The sequence below is a fragment of the Vulpes lagopus genome, chromosome 2 (genome assembly GCF_018345385.1).
Source record: "Vulpes lagopus strain Blue_001 chromosome 2, ASM1834538v1, whole genome shotgun sequence".
Lineage (NCBI taxonomy): Eukaryota > Metazoa > Chordata > Mammalia > Carnivora > Canidae > Vulpes > Vulpes lagopus.
Genome location: NC_054825.1, coordinates 74,128,613 through 74,143,082, shown reverse-complemented (window position 1 = coordinate 74,143,082; position 14,470 = coordinate 74,128,613). Strand labels below are relative to the sequence as shown.

The following is a 14,470-nucleotide window of genomic DNA, read 5'->3' as shown; positions in this document are numbered from 1 at the left end:
AGAAAGGGGAGCCCTTTACACTGTCAGTGTGAATGCAAACTGTTGCAGCTACTTGAAAACAGTATGGAGGCTCCTCAAAAAGTTAAAAATAGAACTACTCTATAACTCGGCAATTGCACTGTGAGGTATTTATCCAAAAGATACAAAAACAATGATTCGAAGGGGCACATGCACCCCAAAGATTATAGTAGCAATGTCCACAATTGCCAAAATATGGAAAGAGCCCAGATGTCCAATGGTTGAATGGAAAAAGATGTCTCACACACACACACACACACACACACACTGTGTACACACACAGGTGTACACACACTGGAATATGACTTAGCCATCAAAAAGAATGAAATCTTGCCATTTGGAACAGTGCGGATGGAACTAGAGTGTATTATGCTAAGCAAAATAAGTCAATCTGAGAAAGACAAATACTATATGATTTCACTCATGTGGAATTTAAGAAACAGAACAGATGAACATGGGGGAAGGGAAGGAAAAATTAAAAAAAATGAGAGAAGCAAATCATAGATACCCTTTTTTTTTTTTTTTTTTAAGATTTTATCTATTTATTCATGAGAAACACACACACAGAGAGACACAGGCAGAGGGAGCAGAGACACAGGCAGAGACACAGGCAGAGGGAGAAGCAGGCCCCATGCAGGGAGCCTGACACGGGACTTGACCCGAGGTCCCCAGGATCACACCCTGGGCCAAAGGCGTCACTAAACCACTGAGCCATCCGGGCTGCCCAGATACTCTTAATTATAGGGAACAAACTGAGTATTGCTGGAGGGGAGATGGTGGGGAAATGGGGTAACTGGGTAGACCTTAAGGAGGGCATGTGATGTAATGAGCTCTGGGTGTTATATGCCACTGATGAATCACTGAACTCTACCCTGAAACTAATAATATACTGTATGTTAACTATCTTGAAAAAAGATCATACCATATATTCTCTGCCCTTAGGAATCTAATGCTTTGAGAAATAAGAAAAGCTCTCGTCGAGTCAGCTTTGCAGATACCATAAAGTAAGTTGGAAAGAGGAATAATTAAAATGTTACAGGTAATGATTTTTTGTGCATCAAACCAGGTATGTTGATACTAACTGACTTGGATAATCTGGGTTTTAATGACATAAGCATTAAGGAACTATTATTTAAAAGGTTGTTATTCAGTATTATGCTTGAGAAACATTAAAAGCATCACTGCTAAAATCAGAAACAAAACAGCTATGTCTTACCACAGTTAATTTATTATTGTATTGAAGGCGCTAATAAAAATAGGGAAAGTGTACAAACCAGCAATTGCACTGCTGGGGATTTACCCCAAAGATATAGATGTAGTGAAACGCCGGAACACCTGCACCCCAATGTTTATAGCAGCAATGTCCACAATAGCCAAACTGGAAGGAGCCTTGGTGTCCATTGAAAGATGAATGGATAAAGAAGATGTGGTCTATGTATACAATGGAATTTTACTCAGCTATTAGAAACGACAAATACCCACCATTTGCTTCAACATGGATGGAACTGGAGGGTATTATGCTGAAATAAGTGAAATAAGTCAGTGAAATAAGTCAATCGGAAAAGGACAAACATTATATGGTTTCATTCATTTGGGGAATATAAAAATTAGCGAAAGGGAATAAAGGGAAAGGAGAGAAAATGAGGGATCCCTGGGTGGCGCAGCGGTTTGGCGCCTGCCTTTGGCCCAGGGCGCGATCCTGGAGACCCGGGATCGAATCCCACATCAGGCTCCCGGTGCATGGAGCCTGCTTCTCCCTCCGCCTGTGTCTCTGCCTCTCTCTCTCTCTCTCTGTGACTATCATAAAAAATTAAAAAAAAAAAAAAATTTAAAAAAAAAAAAAAAAAAGGAGAGAAAATGAGTGAAAATATCAGTGAGGATGACAGAACATGAGAGACACCTAACTCTAGGAAACGAACAAGGGGTAGTGGAAAGGGAGGTGGGCAGGGGGTTGCTGTGACTGGGTGATGGGCACTGAGGGGGGCACTTGGCGGGATGAGCACTGGGTGTTACGCTATATGTTGGCAAATTGAACTCCAATAAAAATAAAAAATAGGGAAAGTGGAGTTCTAAAAATTGAAAAGATGGGGGTAAATCTAATACCTTTTGTAGATTAAATGCTTGTATATTAGCAAAATATAAAAATATCAATTGAAATACCTGTACAGACAATAAAGAGCAGGGTAAAAAAGTAATATATGAAAATTATTGTATTTCCTATATATAAATAATAACTAGATAGAAAATAAATGTCTTTTTTCCTATTGTGTTATATTTTGTTGCTATGCATTTAATAATCAAAACTTATAAAGGATAAACCATTACTGGAGAATACTAAAAAAATTGTAACAAGTTGAATAAAAAGATTCAACATCACAAAACTGTTACTTCTCCCTAAATTAATTGTTTTTTCATTTTATATTTTTTAAAGATTTTATTTATTTATTTGAGAGAGATAGTGTGCACAAACAGGGGGAGCAGCAGAGGGGGAACAACGAGAAGCAGACTCCCCACTGAGCAGATTGCCTGATCTGGGGGCTTGATCTCAGGATCCTGAGATCATGACCTGAGCCTTTTAAAAGATTTATTGATTTACTTTAAAGAGAGTGCAAGTGGGAAAAGGGGCAGAGGGAGACAGGAAAGGGAAGACTATTCCACACTTGAGTGGGGAGCCTGATGTGAGATTCTATGTTACAACCCTGAAATCATGACCTGAGCCAAAAACAAGAGTCCAACACAGGTCTTGTTGAAAACATCAAATTTAAGTCAAATTCTTCCTGGACTTTCATCAGACAGCCCTTGATGTCCAGTTATCTCTCTGATGATCATTGCCTAGATCCATTCTTTTTTTTTTTTTTTTAAGATTTTATTTATTTATTTATTTATTTATTTATTTATTTATTTATTTATTTATTTATTTATGAGAGAGCATGGGAGAGAGAGAGCACACACAGGAGGAGGGGAGAAGGGAGAGGGAGAAGAAGACTATCCACTGAGCAGGGAGCCCGATGCAGGTCAATCCCAGGACCTTGTGATCATGACCTGAGCTAAAGGCAGATACTTACCAACTGAGCCAACCGGGCACCCTAGATCCATTATTTCCTTAGAGATTGCTAATTGATAATAATATCATTCTGAGTTATGGTTCATAAAGGAAAGGTATATTAAATTCTTGGGGGCAGGGATCCCTTTATTTACTAGTTTAAGAACAATGAGTTGGTTTCTTAGTTTCTTTCAAACTAAGACTGATAAAGATTTTTTTTTCCAATATGTTTACCCAAATATCTAAATCATGAACTTAAAAACATATTTAATGTGTTTTAGCATGTTATAGTTAATATTTTTGTTAATACTTGAATTATTCTCTTTGATTAGTGGAATCTCTTCAGATTAGTTTCTGATCTTTTGATATAACCCCAATAATTTTTGATAGCCGCTTTGCTTTATAGTATACCAAGATACTCATGTTCATGTATTGTCTGATCAGACCTGAAATTAGCCATGTTTCCAACAAGCAAGTATAATTCCTTTTAGTAGGAAATAACATTTAGAAAACACAATCTGGATGCTTAAGTTCTCCTTATTCTTGAATTAGTCATTGTTTCTAGGCCATTCTGTTACCAAATCTATCAGTCTACCGATCTATCACAACTGCTAACTTAAGAAACAAATGGGTGAACCCCGGCTCATTGTGGCAGCCAATTCCTCCATCGTAGGGAATCTGGAGGGGACTGGACAAGTTGAAAGTTTAGCTCCTGGCTGGTTTTGCCAACACTGCTGCCCAGTAAACTTGGATGAACTCTTCACAAGAGAAGCCAATTACTGAAGAGACAAGGTTTTGGAAAAGAGAAAGGGAGAAATTTATTTTGAGTCCTGGCAGCTGGGGAAGGTGAGAGGCTCAAGCCTTAACAACTGACCTCTGTACCCACAAGATGGACACCTGGAGTTTTTAGGGAGAGATTCAGGGGTGTATGTGCAAGAAGGCAGGCAGCATGTGATCATGAGTAGGGATCAGTATGTGTTCAGCCCATGCTCATAATCAGGGAAGGAGACATGTGGAGTGTTGTTTTCTAGGCATTCTATTTGCTATCAAGGCTTTTCTGGTCTGGTATCTTGTGATTTTGAGTTCATTGCAAAACATTTTCATCAATGCCTCAAGAAAGTGCAATAAAAAATAGTGGGGGTGCCTGAGTGGCTCAGTAGGTTAAACATCTATCTGACTCTTGATTTCAGCTCAGGTCATGATCTCAGTATTGTGAGATCAAGCCCCATGTCAGGTTCTGTGCTGAGTATGGAGCCTCCCTCTCCCTCTGCCTCTCTCCCTGCTTGCACATTTACTTGTGTGCTTTCAAATAGTTTTTTTTTTTTTTTTTTTTAAAGAGAAAACATGGGTTTTAGTTAAAGCATGAGTTAAGCAGTCTTGTCTGTTTCTGGTTTCAACTATTAAGGTTTATAAGAAGGTTCACGGGATGCCTGGGTGGCTCAGTGGTTGAGCATCTGCCTTCAGCTTGGGGCATGAGCCTGGGGTCTGGGGATTGAGTCTCGCATTGGGCTCCCTGCAGGGAGCCTGCTTTTTGCTCTGCCTATGTCTCTGCCTGTCTCTGTGTCTCTCATGAATAAATAAAATCTTAAAAAAATAAAAAAAATAAAATATAAGAAGGCTTACTAACAATTATTGATGTGAATACTTGTCTTTTTCTTTTAACTTGTTAAAGTCATTAACTGTAAGAGATAGATAAAAGCCCTTTTTCATCTGTATTGCAAGTTTTTTAACCTGTTTTAATTTTGTTTAATGGGTATTTTCTGGTGTTAAAAGTTTTAATTTTTTATATGGTCTTCCTATGTTTTTAAGGCACCTATATTTTCTTCTGGTCTTTTTATAGGTTCATTTTTTATATATCTTATTTAGAATTTATTTTGATGTTAATAAGTAAGATGGAACAATTTTTATTATTGTTTTTATTTTTATTTAATTTTTATTTATTTATGATAGTCACAGAGAGAGAGAGAGAGAGAGGCAGAGACACAGGCAGAGGGAGAAGCAGGCTCCATGCACCGGGAGCCTGATGTGGGATTCGATCCCGGGTCTCCAGGATCACGCCCTGGGCCAAAGGCAGGCGCTAAACCGCTGTGCCACCCAGGGATCCCCAGACTATTCTTAATCATTATATTATCATGACTTCTTGTGTTTTTCACATTGTTGGTATTTTCTCTTCCTCTCATTACTCTAATTATTTGTGGGATTAGGCTGTATTCTATTTTCTGAGTCTATCTGATTGTTATTACAATGCTTCTTCCTGTTTTCCTTTTTTTTCTTAGATGTGTTGTTTATCCTGTTTATTTTGTTTGTTTTATAATGAACTTGGCTAATAAACATGTTCCAAGAAGTCAACAGGGAAGTTTGGAAACAATAAGGGTAACTGGGATAGGATTATTTTCCTATTTATCCATATCATACAAATAGGTATATAAGAAAACTCAGCATTTTCTACTTAAATTTGTGTTTTGGTTGATGGAACATTAAAAATTAGAAGTACCCTGGGGCGCCTGGCTGGCTCAGTCAGTAGAGTATGTCACTCAGTCTCAATCCCAGAGTCCTGAGTTCAAGCCCCGTGTTGGAGGTAGAGTTTATTTTTTAAAAATAATAATAAATTATGGGACACTGGGGTGGCTCAGTCGGTTAAGTGTTTGACTCTTGATTGATCTCCGCTTAGGTCTTGATCTCAGTCTTGTGAGTTCAAACCCTGCCTTGAGCTCCATGCTGAGCTGGAGCCTACTAAATAAGTAATTAAGTAAAAATACCCCAAACTCTTTCTATTTTAGTGAGAAGATTATGTAGGTAATGACAGAACCACAATTATAGGTCTCCTGATTTCTAGTCTACTGCTTTTTCTACTGCTTCTGATAACCCTTCCCAAATGCTTTTAAACCTAGTCCACTCTCTCCTTTCCTTGGATATAATCTACTTACTTTACTAACTTTCTTAAAATGGCTCTGGGATATTAAATACACTAAAGTTGTACTAGTAGATCCACTCAAAAGTAAAGATATCAGATTGACATTCAAAGATTTGTAAATTAAAACCCACTTATGTGTTTTAATTCTTTTAAATATTTAAGTTGTGTGTGGATCAGTCGTGATTCCTTATTTTATTTGAACGATTTTATTTATTCATGAGAAACACGAGAGAGGTAGAGATATAGGCAGAGGGAGAAGCAGGCTCCTTGTAGGGAGCCGGATGTGGGACTCAATCCTGTCAATCCCAGGACGCCAGGATCACAACCTGAGCCAAAGGCAGATGCTCAACCACTGAGCCACTCAGGTGCCCCATGATTCCTTATTTTAAAGATTTTTAAAATTAATTGAACAACTATACTGATCCTGCTCATACTGAATAAAAAAGTCTTCTATTGCAAATCATTTGAAGAAAAGTTGTGTCAAGTATAGCTTTGTAGTTATAAGCTCAGGTTTTGAAGTCAGACAGATTTGAGTTTGCATTTTGGCTCTGCCACTTATTAGGTATATGACCTTGGGAATTACTTAACCTTTATGAACTTCATGGGGGATCCCTGGGTGGCTCAGCGGTTTGGCGCACCTGCCTTCGGCCCAGGGCGTGATCCTGGAGTTATGGGATCGAGTTCCACGTCGGGCTCCTTGCATGGAGCCTGCTTCTCCCTCTGCCTGTGTCTTTGCCTCTCTCTCTCTCTTTTTCTGTCTCCCATGAATAAATGAATAAAATCTTAAAAAAAAAAAAAACTTTATGACCTTCAGTATCTACATCTGTAGAGAGACACCTGGGGGATCAGTGGTTGAGCGTCTGCCTTCAGCTCAGAGCGTGATCCCAGAGTTCCGGACCTCGTCCCACATCAGGCTCCTTGCATGGAGCCTGCCTCTCCCTCTGCCTTTGTCTCTGCCTCTCTGTGTCTCTCATGAATAAATAAATAAAATCTACATCTGTAAGATAACATGATGATTGTTGTAATAATTAAAAATATATGTATATAAAGAATAGAATGCTTGTCACACAATATGTATGTAAATGTTCATTGCTTTTTTTGTATTTGAAACTAAATTTTCTTTCTTATTAAGAATAGCTTCCCAGTAATGAATGATACTTAATATTAGAATGAAAATGAACTAGCCAGATTCTTTAAGTCTGATATCAAATGCTGCTTCTCCAGAAGCTTAATCATACCAATGAAAAGAGATCCTTTCCTCTGTAGTCCATGCCACCTTATCTGAACTGTTAATAACAAAAGTCAGTGAAGTAATGTTCATAATCACTGCTCCAGCTCTTGCTTACAGAGAAAACTCCTTGAGGTCAAAGATAATGTATCAGACTCTGGTATTTAGCATCAAGTATATAGTGAGTGCTTAATAAATGTTTTGTTGAATAAAGTAAATATTTTAGGTTATTGAGAGGATAATGATTTTTGTCAGAGTTCTTTTAAAAAGCAACAGATTTTGATGTGAATAAATTTTGGCACTTGAAATATTAATAGTACATGATGACGTAGCAAATAGGAAGCTGAAATTGGTTCTCTTTACATATCTCAAAACAGACTATAAATTAACACCATAGGGTTCTAATTAAAAATTGCAGTCTTAAATCTTTTTTTTTTTTAAAAAAAGGGGGCAGCCCGGGTGGCTCAGTGGTTTAGCACCGCCTTCAGCCCAGGGCCTGATCCTGGAAACCCGGGATCAAGTCCCACATCGGGCTCCCTGCATGGAGCCTGCTTCTCCCTCTGCCGGTGTCTCTGCCTCTCTCTCTCTCTCTCTCTCTCTGTGTGTGTGTCTCTCATGAATAAATAAAATCTTTTAAATAAATAAATAAATAAGTAAATAAGTAAATAAGTAAATAAATAAAATAAAAATTGCAGTCTTTCAGGGGCACCTGGATAACTCAGTAAGTTAAGCATCCAACTCTTGGTTTTAACTCAGGTCAGTCATGATCTCCGGGTCCTGAGATTGAGCCTGGCCTCAAGCTGCATGGGTGCATGGGGCTCTCCCCTGCCTCCGCACTACCCCTTCCCCGATTAAATAAATAAAATATTTTTTTAAAAATTGCAGATTTTCAGTAATTTGTATTTTCTTTTCTAGAGTATTCCAGACAGAGTCTCATATGAAAATAGTAAGAAAGTCAGAAATTGCAGGTAAATATGTTATTGCAATCCCTGCTTAATCTGTTTCCTCTAAAATTTTGGTGTGGCTGTCTAACCAGGTAATTGATAAAACTGTTTATCTTATTGCTTAAAAAGTATAGCTTGAGCGATGGGGGGCAGAAAGTAAGGTGGATAGTTAGTATTTTTTTTTTAATTGTTGTTAATGTTCTTATGCAATTTTTCTAATGCTTTATCAGTGTGTCCTTGAACAAGTTTTAATTTTTATTTTATTTTTAGAAACAGAAGCGGGAGAAAATGTTCTATATATACAGTAAGTAGAGAAAATGTGATTCAAATTATATTTGAAAAGCTGTTTATTCCTATCAAATGCAGTATTTTTTAAATTAATGATCTTTTTGCTTTTATTTTTGTGATTCTTTTGTAGAATACTTAGGAGTAATTCAGAAAACAGATTCTTTGCCGAATTTAATATACTGCTGTATCTGATGAGTGTGTGCTAACACACTTGTACAGATTTTCCTTTTAACAGAGTGTTGAAATTCTACTTTCACATATAAATCCTTAAGTACGACATTTAGTGCAAAACAATGAAACCAAATATTCAGATTTTTTTCATTAGTTTTTCTTATCATGTTAATATATAGAAAAATAAATACAGGTTGCTCTTGAACAAATGGAAAGATGCTTATTTTCATTCATCATAAGAGAAATACAAAGTTAGATTATTATTGAGATACAACTTTTCATCTAATCAGTTAAAATATAGGTAAGCAGCACCTGGGAGGGTCAGTCGATTAAGCTCAGGTCATGATCTCAGGGTCCTGGAATCAAGTTGTGTGTCAGCCTCGCTTCAGCAAGGAGTTTGTTTATCCCTCTCCCTCTGCCCCTCCTCCTGCTCGTGCTCTCTTCTCTGTGTCTCTCAAATGAAAAAATAGAACATGAGAGAACCTAACTCTGGGAAGCGAGCAACGGATAGTGGAAAGGGAGGTGGGCAGGGGGTTGGGGTGACTGGGTGACAGGCACTGAGGGGGGCACTTGGTGGGATGAGCACTGGGTGTTATGCTATATGTTGGCAAATTGAACTCCAACAAAAATATATATATTAAAAAAAAATAAAAAAAATAGAACTTTAAAAAAATAAAGAATATAGGGTAAAAGTTGCTCATTGCTAGTGGATATAAATTGAAGAAGGCAGTTGGCAGTATCATTTAAAATTTTAAATACACATGCCCTTTGACTTGGTAATCTCATGTCTGGGAATTTATTTCATTAAGATACTTGTAAATGTTTAAAATGATGAACATAAACGGTTACTCATGGCAAAGGATATAAAAGATCCTAATGATCTATCAGTACCGAACTGGTTAAATAAATAAAAATTTTCCATGTAATTGACTACTGTTGAACTGGAAGAAAAGATTCTTTTTATATACTAATGCAGAAAACTCTCAAAGTTTAGGCTCCTCGCAGTTAACCAGCTGAGTGTGGAGCCCACCATGGGACTTGACTCATGACCCTGACTGAGATTAAAACCTGAACTGATATCAAGAGTCAAATGCTTAATTGACTGAGCCACACAGAAGCCCCAGTAATTTTGGTTGTCTTTGCAAAAACTTAAATGTATATCCAAGTGCATGTTTATCTTTAATTTTTATTTTTAAAAAGACAAAAATGAAAATAATGTCTTATAGTACTTTACATATTTTTATTTATTTTTTTAATTTTTAAAAATATTTTATTTATTTATTCATAGAGATGCAGAGAGAGAGAGAGAGAGGCAGAGACACAGGCAGAGGGAGAAGCAGGCTCCATGCAGAGAGCCTGACGTGGGACTTGATCCCGGGACTCCAGGATCATGCACTGGGCTGCAGGGGGCGCTAAACCGCTGTGCCACCGGGGCTGCCCACTTTACATTTTTTTTTTTTTTTAATTTTTATTTATTTATGATAGGAACACAGTGAGAGAGAGAGGCAGAGACACAGGCAGAGGGGGAAGCAGGCTCCATGCACCGGGAGCCCGACGTGGGATTCGATCCCGGATCTCCAGGATCACACCCTGGGCCAAAGGCAAGCGCCAAACTGCTGTGCCACCCAGGGATCCCTACATATTTTTATATGTAGATGTACCTCAGTCTTTCATAATTTGTTGTATGTCTGCATCAACAATTAGCTCCCTATTGATGGACATTTGGGGTTTCCTTTTATTTACTTTTTTTTAAAAGCTATATCTCTAGAAAATGAGTTGCTTTGTAGGTTGTTCTTTAAAAAAAAAAAAAGCCTGTACTAAGTATATTTTTATAGTATCCTTGAAATTAACAAAACCTTAAGACCATTCTGAAAATGGTCCTTTAACTACCTTGTAATTTTTTTCTGCCAGAGTTAGAGGAATCTTTTTAAAGATGTCTTTGTATTTTTCTGCCAGTCACCATACAAAAACTTTTCACCTTCCCTGCTCTTTCAAGTGTTGTGATTCTTGGTAATTGTCTGGGGTATAGATTTTGAAAATACTTTTTAATTTTTAGGAATAAGAAGCCAGAAGAAACCTGTGAGATTACTGGTGAGTATGACCAAAATACTTTCCTTACCACATAACTTTTTCTTCATCCAAATTTCATACAAAGTAATTTGTAAAAGAACTAAGGAAAAAAATGTAAAGAGAGCTCTGTTCTTTACACAAAATTTTCAAGGGACGCCTGGGTGGCTCAGTGGTTGGGCGCCTGCCTTCAGCTTAGGTTGTGATCCCAGGATCCAGGATTGAGTCCCACATCCGGCTCCCTGTGAGGAGCCTTCTTCTCCCTCTGCCTGTGTCTCTGCCTCTCTCTCTCAGTCTGTGTCTCTCATGAATAAATAAATAAATCTTTAAAAAATAAAAACTTCAATATGAAAGTTCACAAACTTGCTATTATTTCTGCTAAACCTGCTGTTCCACTTGTTTTCTCTATTTTGGATTCCCACTCGTTCATTCAAGTCAGAAATTGAGTCATTTTTAAAAATTTTTCCTCATTCCGCATATCCATTGGACTTCACGCTATTCTTTCTCCTAAATATCTTGCAAATCTGTTACCTCCTCTCCGTTCCTTCTGCCACTGTTTGAGTTTGTGTCTTCATTATTCATTATTCTCTCATGGGCTACTGGATTTAGTTTCTTATCCCTTTAATCCATTCTACATATTTCTAAATCTGATATTACCTCCCAACTTAAAATTATTCAATGGCACTTTTTTGCTTATAGGATAAAACACTCTTTGGCATAGACTTTGAAAGCTCTTCTCCCATTTTATCTCTTGCCCATTAGATATTTAGATATCTACATCTTTAGCTCAAGCTTTAGCTTATGAAGAAGTATTTACAGATCCCCATGTTGATTTTTTTCTTCCTGTATCCATTTACAAATGATGTTTTTTTCTCTCTGAAGTGCCCTTCTTACTCCAAGTTGCCTATCAGCTTCTCATTTTCTTTTTTTTTTTATTTTATTTTATTTTATTTTTTTTTTTTTATTTTTTTTTTTTCTCATTTTCATTTAACTTAGTTTTTTACTTAGCCTAACTTCATTCCTATTCAATGTAGCCAAATCCAGGGTGCCTTACTGGCTCAGTTGGTGGAGCATGCAACTCTTGATCTCAGGGTTGTGAGTTTGAGCCCCACACTGGATGTAGAGATTACTTAAAAATAAAATCTTAACAAAATAAAAAACAAAAACAAAGTACCAGGATCCCTGGGTGGCGCAGCAGTTTAGCGCCTGCCTTTGTCCCAGGGCACGATCCTTGTGACCCGGGATCGAGTCCCATGTCGGGCTCCCTGCATGGAGCCTGCTTCTCCCTCTGCCTGTGTCTCTGCCTCTCTCTCTCTCTCTCTTTCTCTCTCTGTGTGACTATCATAAATACATAAAATTAAAAAAAAGACTTATTAAAAAAATAAGTCTTAAAAAAAAAAAAAAAAAAGTACCTAGTCCACAAACTGTTATAATCCATGACAGAAAAAGACCTTGCATTAGAATGTAAATCATCTATGGCGGTTACCTACTGTTTAGCTAACTGACATTTTTTTCTTAGCAAAGCTTTCTTGATGAAGGAAATATCACATAATTTACATTGGCTGGAAGCTCCTTATTCCATCATGAATTGGTAACAAGCAGCTCACAGACTGGCACCACACATTAAGTTGTACTGGCTTAAATGGAGCCTTCTCTGACAAAACCAAGGGGTCACTCAGTCCTGTAATGTCATAATACCCCTTTATTTCTCACTTTTTGTTTTTTTTTTTTTTTTTTTTTTTTTTTTTATTTCTCACTTTTTGAAGAATTTATCACATTGTATCTTATCTTAGATATTTACTTCTGGCTCGTTTATTAAAGTAGGAACTCTGAGTCCAGAAATTCTGTCCGTTCTTTGTGCCTTAGTGTAGATAGTTGAGTTTGGGACACATAATAGGTTCTGAGTAAATATTTTTGAATAAGTGTGGAAGCTTGATATATAAGTAAGATTTTTAGCAAAAAGCCTGTAATTACTTCATCATATTCAATTGAGGTTGCCATAAACTCTTTAGATGTTCTAAAGATTTTTGTGATGAGAATTGGGCATTTTATGGAAGTGTTGAATCACTATATTGTACACCTGAAAGTAATATTACACTATATGTTAACTAACTGGAATTTAAATAAAAACATTTTTAAAATATTCTAGAGATTTGCCTTTAAACTTAAGTATTATAAAATGTATTTCCTGTTTTATTATAGCATCTTCAATCCCTTCCTTATTTCCAAAGTCTCTCTGTTACCTAAATCTTTATATTTCAATTCTAAAATGTGCTGAGTCTAATCTTCTATTTCCATTCTTATTTTCTCTTACCAAGAGATTCTTACTTGCTTGTATGTGCACTATGACAGCAGCTCCTAATTGGTTTATCTTCTCTTGAATCTACTTTTTTCTCCTTCTCTGGAGTTTTTTTATAAAATGCATGGTCTCATCATGGTAATATCTAGATTCCTTAACATAGAATAAAGGATACTTCATAATCTGACTCTGACATTTCAGTCTTGTGAATTAGTACTCTTTACCATGTAACCTCTACTACCCAGGGAGTAAAAATAAAGAAGTGAAGGGGGAAAGAAGTCCAAACTTTCTACCTTTAAAATTCCCCCTTTAAAATTACGTTTGAAAAGAATTTCAGTCACATAGAGAATATAATAATCTAGATCTCTCTGTCCCTAAAATGGGACTGTTATAAGTTTTTATTTTTTAAGATTTATGTAGGGGTGCCTGGGTGGCTAAGTTCATTAAGTTTCTGAATTTGGCTTAGGTCATGATCTCAGGGTCCTGGGATCGAGCTCCATCTTGGGCTCCATGTTTGGCAGAGACTGCTTCTTTCCCTCTCCCTCTGCTCTTATCCTCCCTAATGTTCTTTCTCTCTCAAATAAAATATTTTAAAAAATGAAAGATTGATTGATTGATTGATTGATTTGAGAGAGTGAGAGACAGGGGTGGGTGGAAGCACATGATGTGGGAAGGTGAGGGAGAGAAGCAGACTGCTGCCTGTCAATCTCAAAACCCTGGGATCAGGATCTGAGCTAAAATCAAGAGTTGAAGACTTAACCAACTGAGCTACTTAGGTGCTCCAAGGGACAATTAGAAGTCTTTTTTTTTTTTAATTTTTATTTATTTATGATAGTCACACACACAGAGAGAGAGAGAGGCAGAGACATAGGCAGAGGGAGAAGCAGGCTCCATGCACCGGGAGCCCGACGTGGGATTCAATCCCAGGTCTCCAGGATCTTGCCCTGGGCCAAAGGCAGGCGCCAAACCGCTGCGTCACCCAGGGATCCCACAATTAGAAGTCTTAATGAAATTTAGTACCTAAGCCCTTATGAAGGCCTCAGTAACTGATAAAACCTAATAAATACTCATAAATGATGAAGAACCTACAGAAAGAAAAAGCAGGCTCTTGGTGATATATGTATTTTTGTTATTGACTGTAGTTTTTCCTCCTTTTCAATAGGGATGAACACATTGCTTTCTGCTCCTATTCAGACTCAGATGCAACAGAGAGAGGTAGGAGTTCATGCATGTGCCTTTTCATTTATTCTCCCTTATAGTTAACACACAAAAAAAATAATGTTATGGCATTGTTTAGGGATTACTTACCAAAGTCAACCAGCATAGACTGGAAAACTTCCTACCTTTTCAGTTAACTAAGGACAGTTTAATTATTGCCAGTTTAAATAAGGAAATATATTGATTATGTCAGGACTTCTCAAACTATAATGGGCATATGCAGGATTTTGTTAAAATATAGATTCCTTTTCAGTATATCTCCGGCACATCTTGAGATTCT

The 14,470-nt window shown here is 37.1% G+C and overlaps 1 protein-coding gene across 3 annotated transcripts in view; it reads left to right on the top strand.

Moving 5' to 3' along the window:
- The window catches only part of KNL1 (kinetochore scaffold 1), a 66,262-nt gene that overhangs the window by 15,675 nt on the left and 36,117 nt on the right, over window positions 1-14,470 (top strand). For all 3 annotated transcript variants that reach the window (XM_041735399.1, XM_041735406.1, XM_041735413.1), the window contains exons 5-9: window positions 961-1,022; window positions 8,119-8,171; window positions 8,418-8,451; window positions 10,663-10,697; window positions 14,135-14,187. In XM_041735399.1, coding sequence (XP_041591333.1) covers window positions 961-1,022; window positions 8,119-8,171; window positions 8,418-8,451; window positions 10,663-10,697; window positions 14,135-14,187 — 237 coding nt within the window. The remainder of the gene's footprint in view (window positions 1-960; window positions 1,023-8,118; window positions 8,172-8,417; window positions 8,452-10,662; window positions 10,698-14,134; window positions 14,188-14,470) is intronic.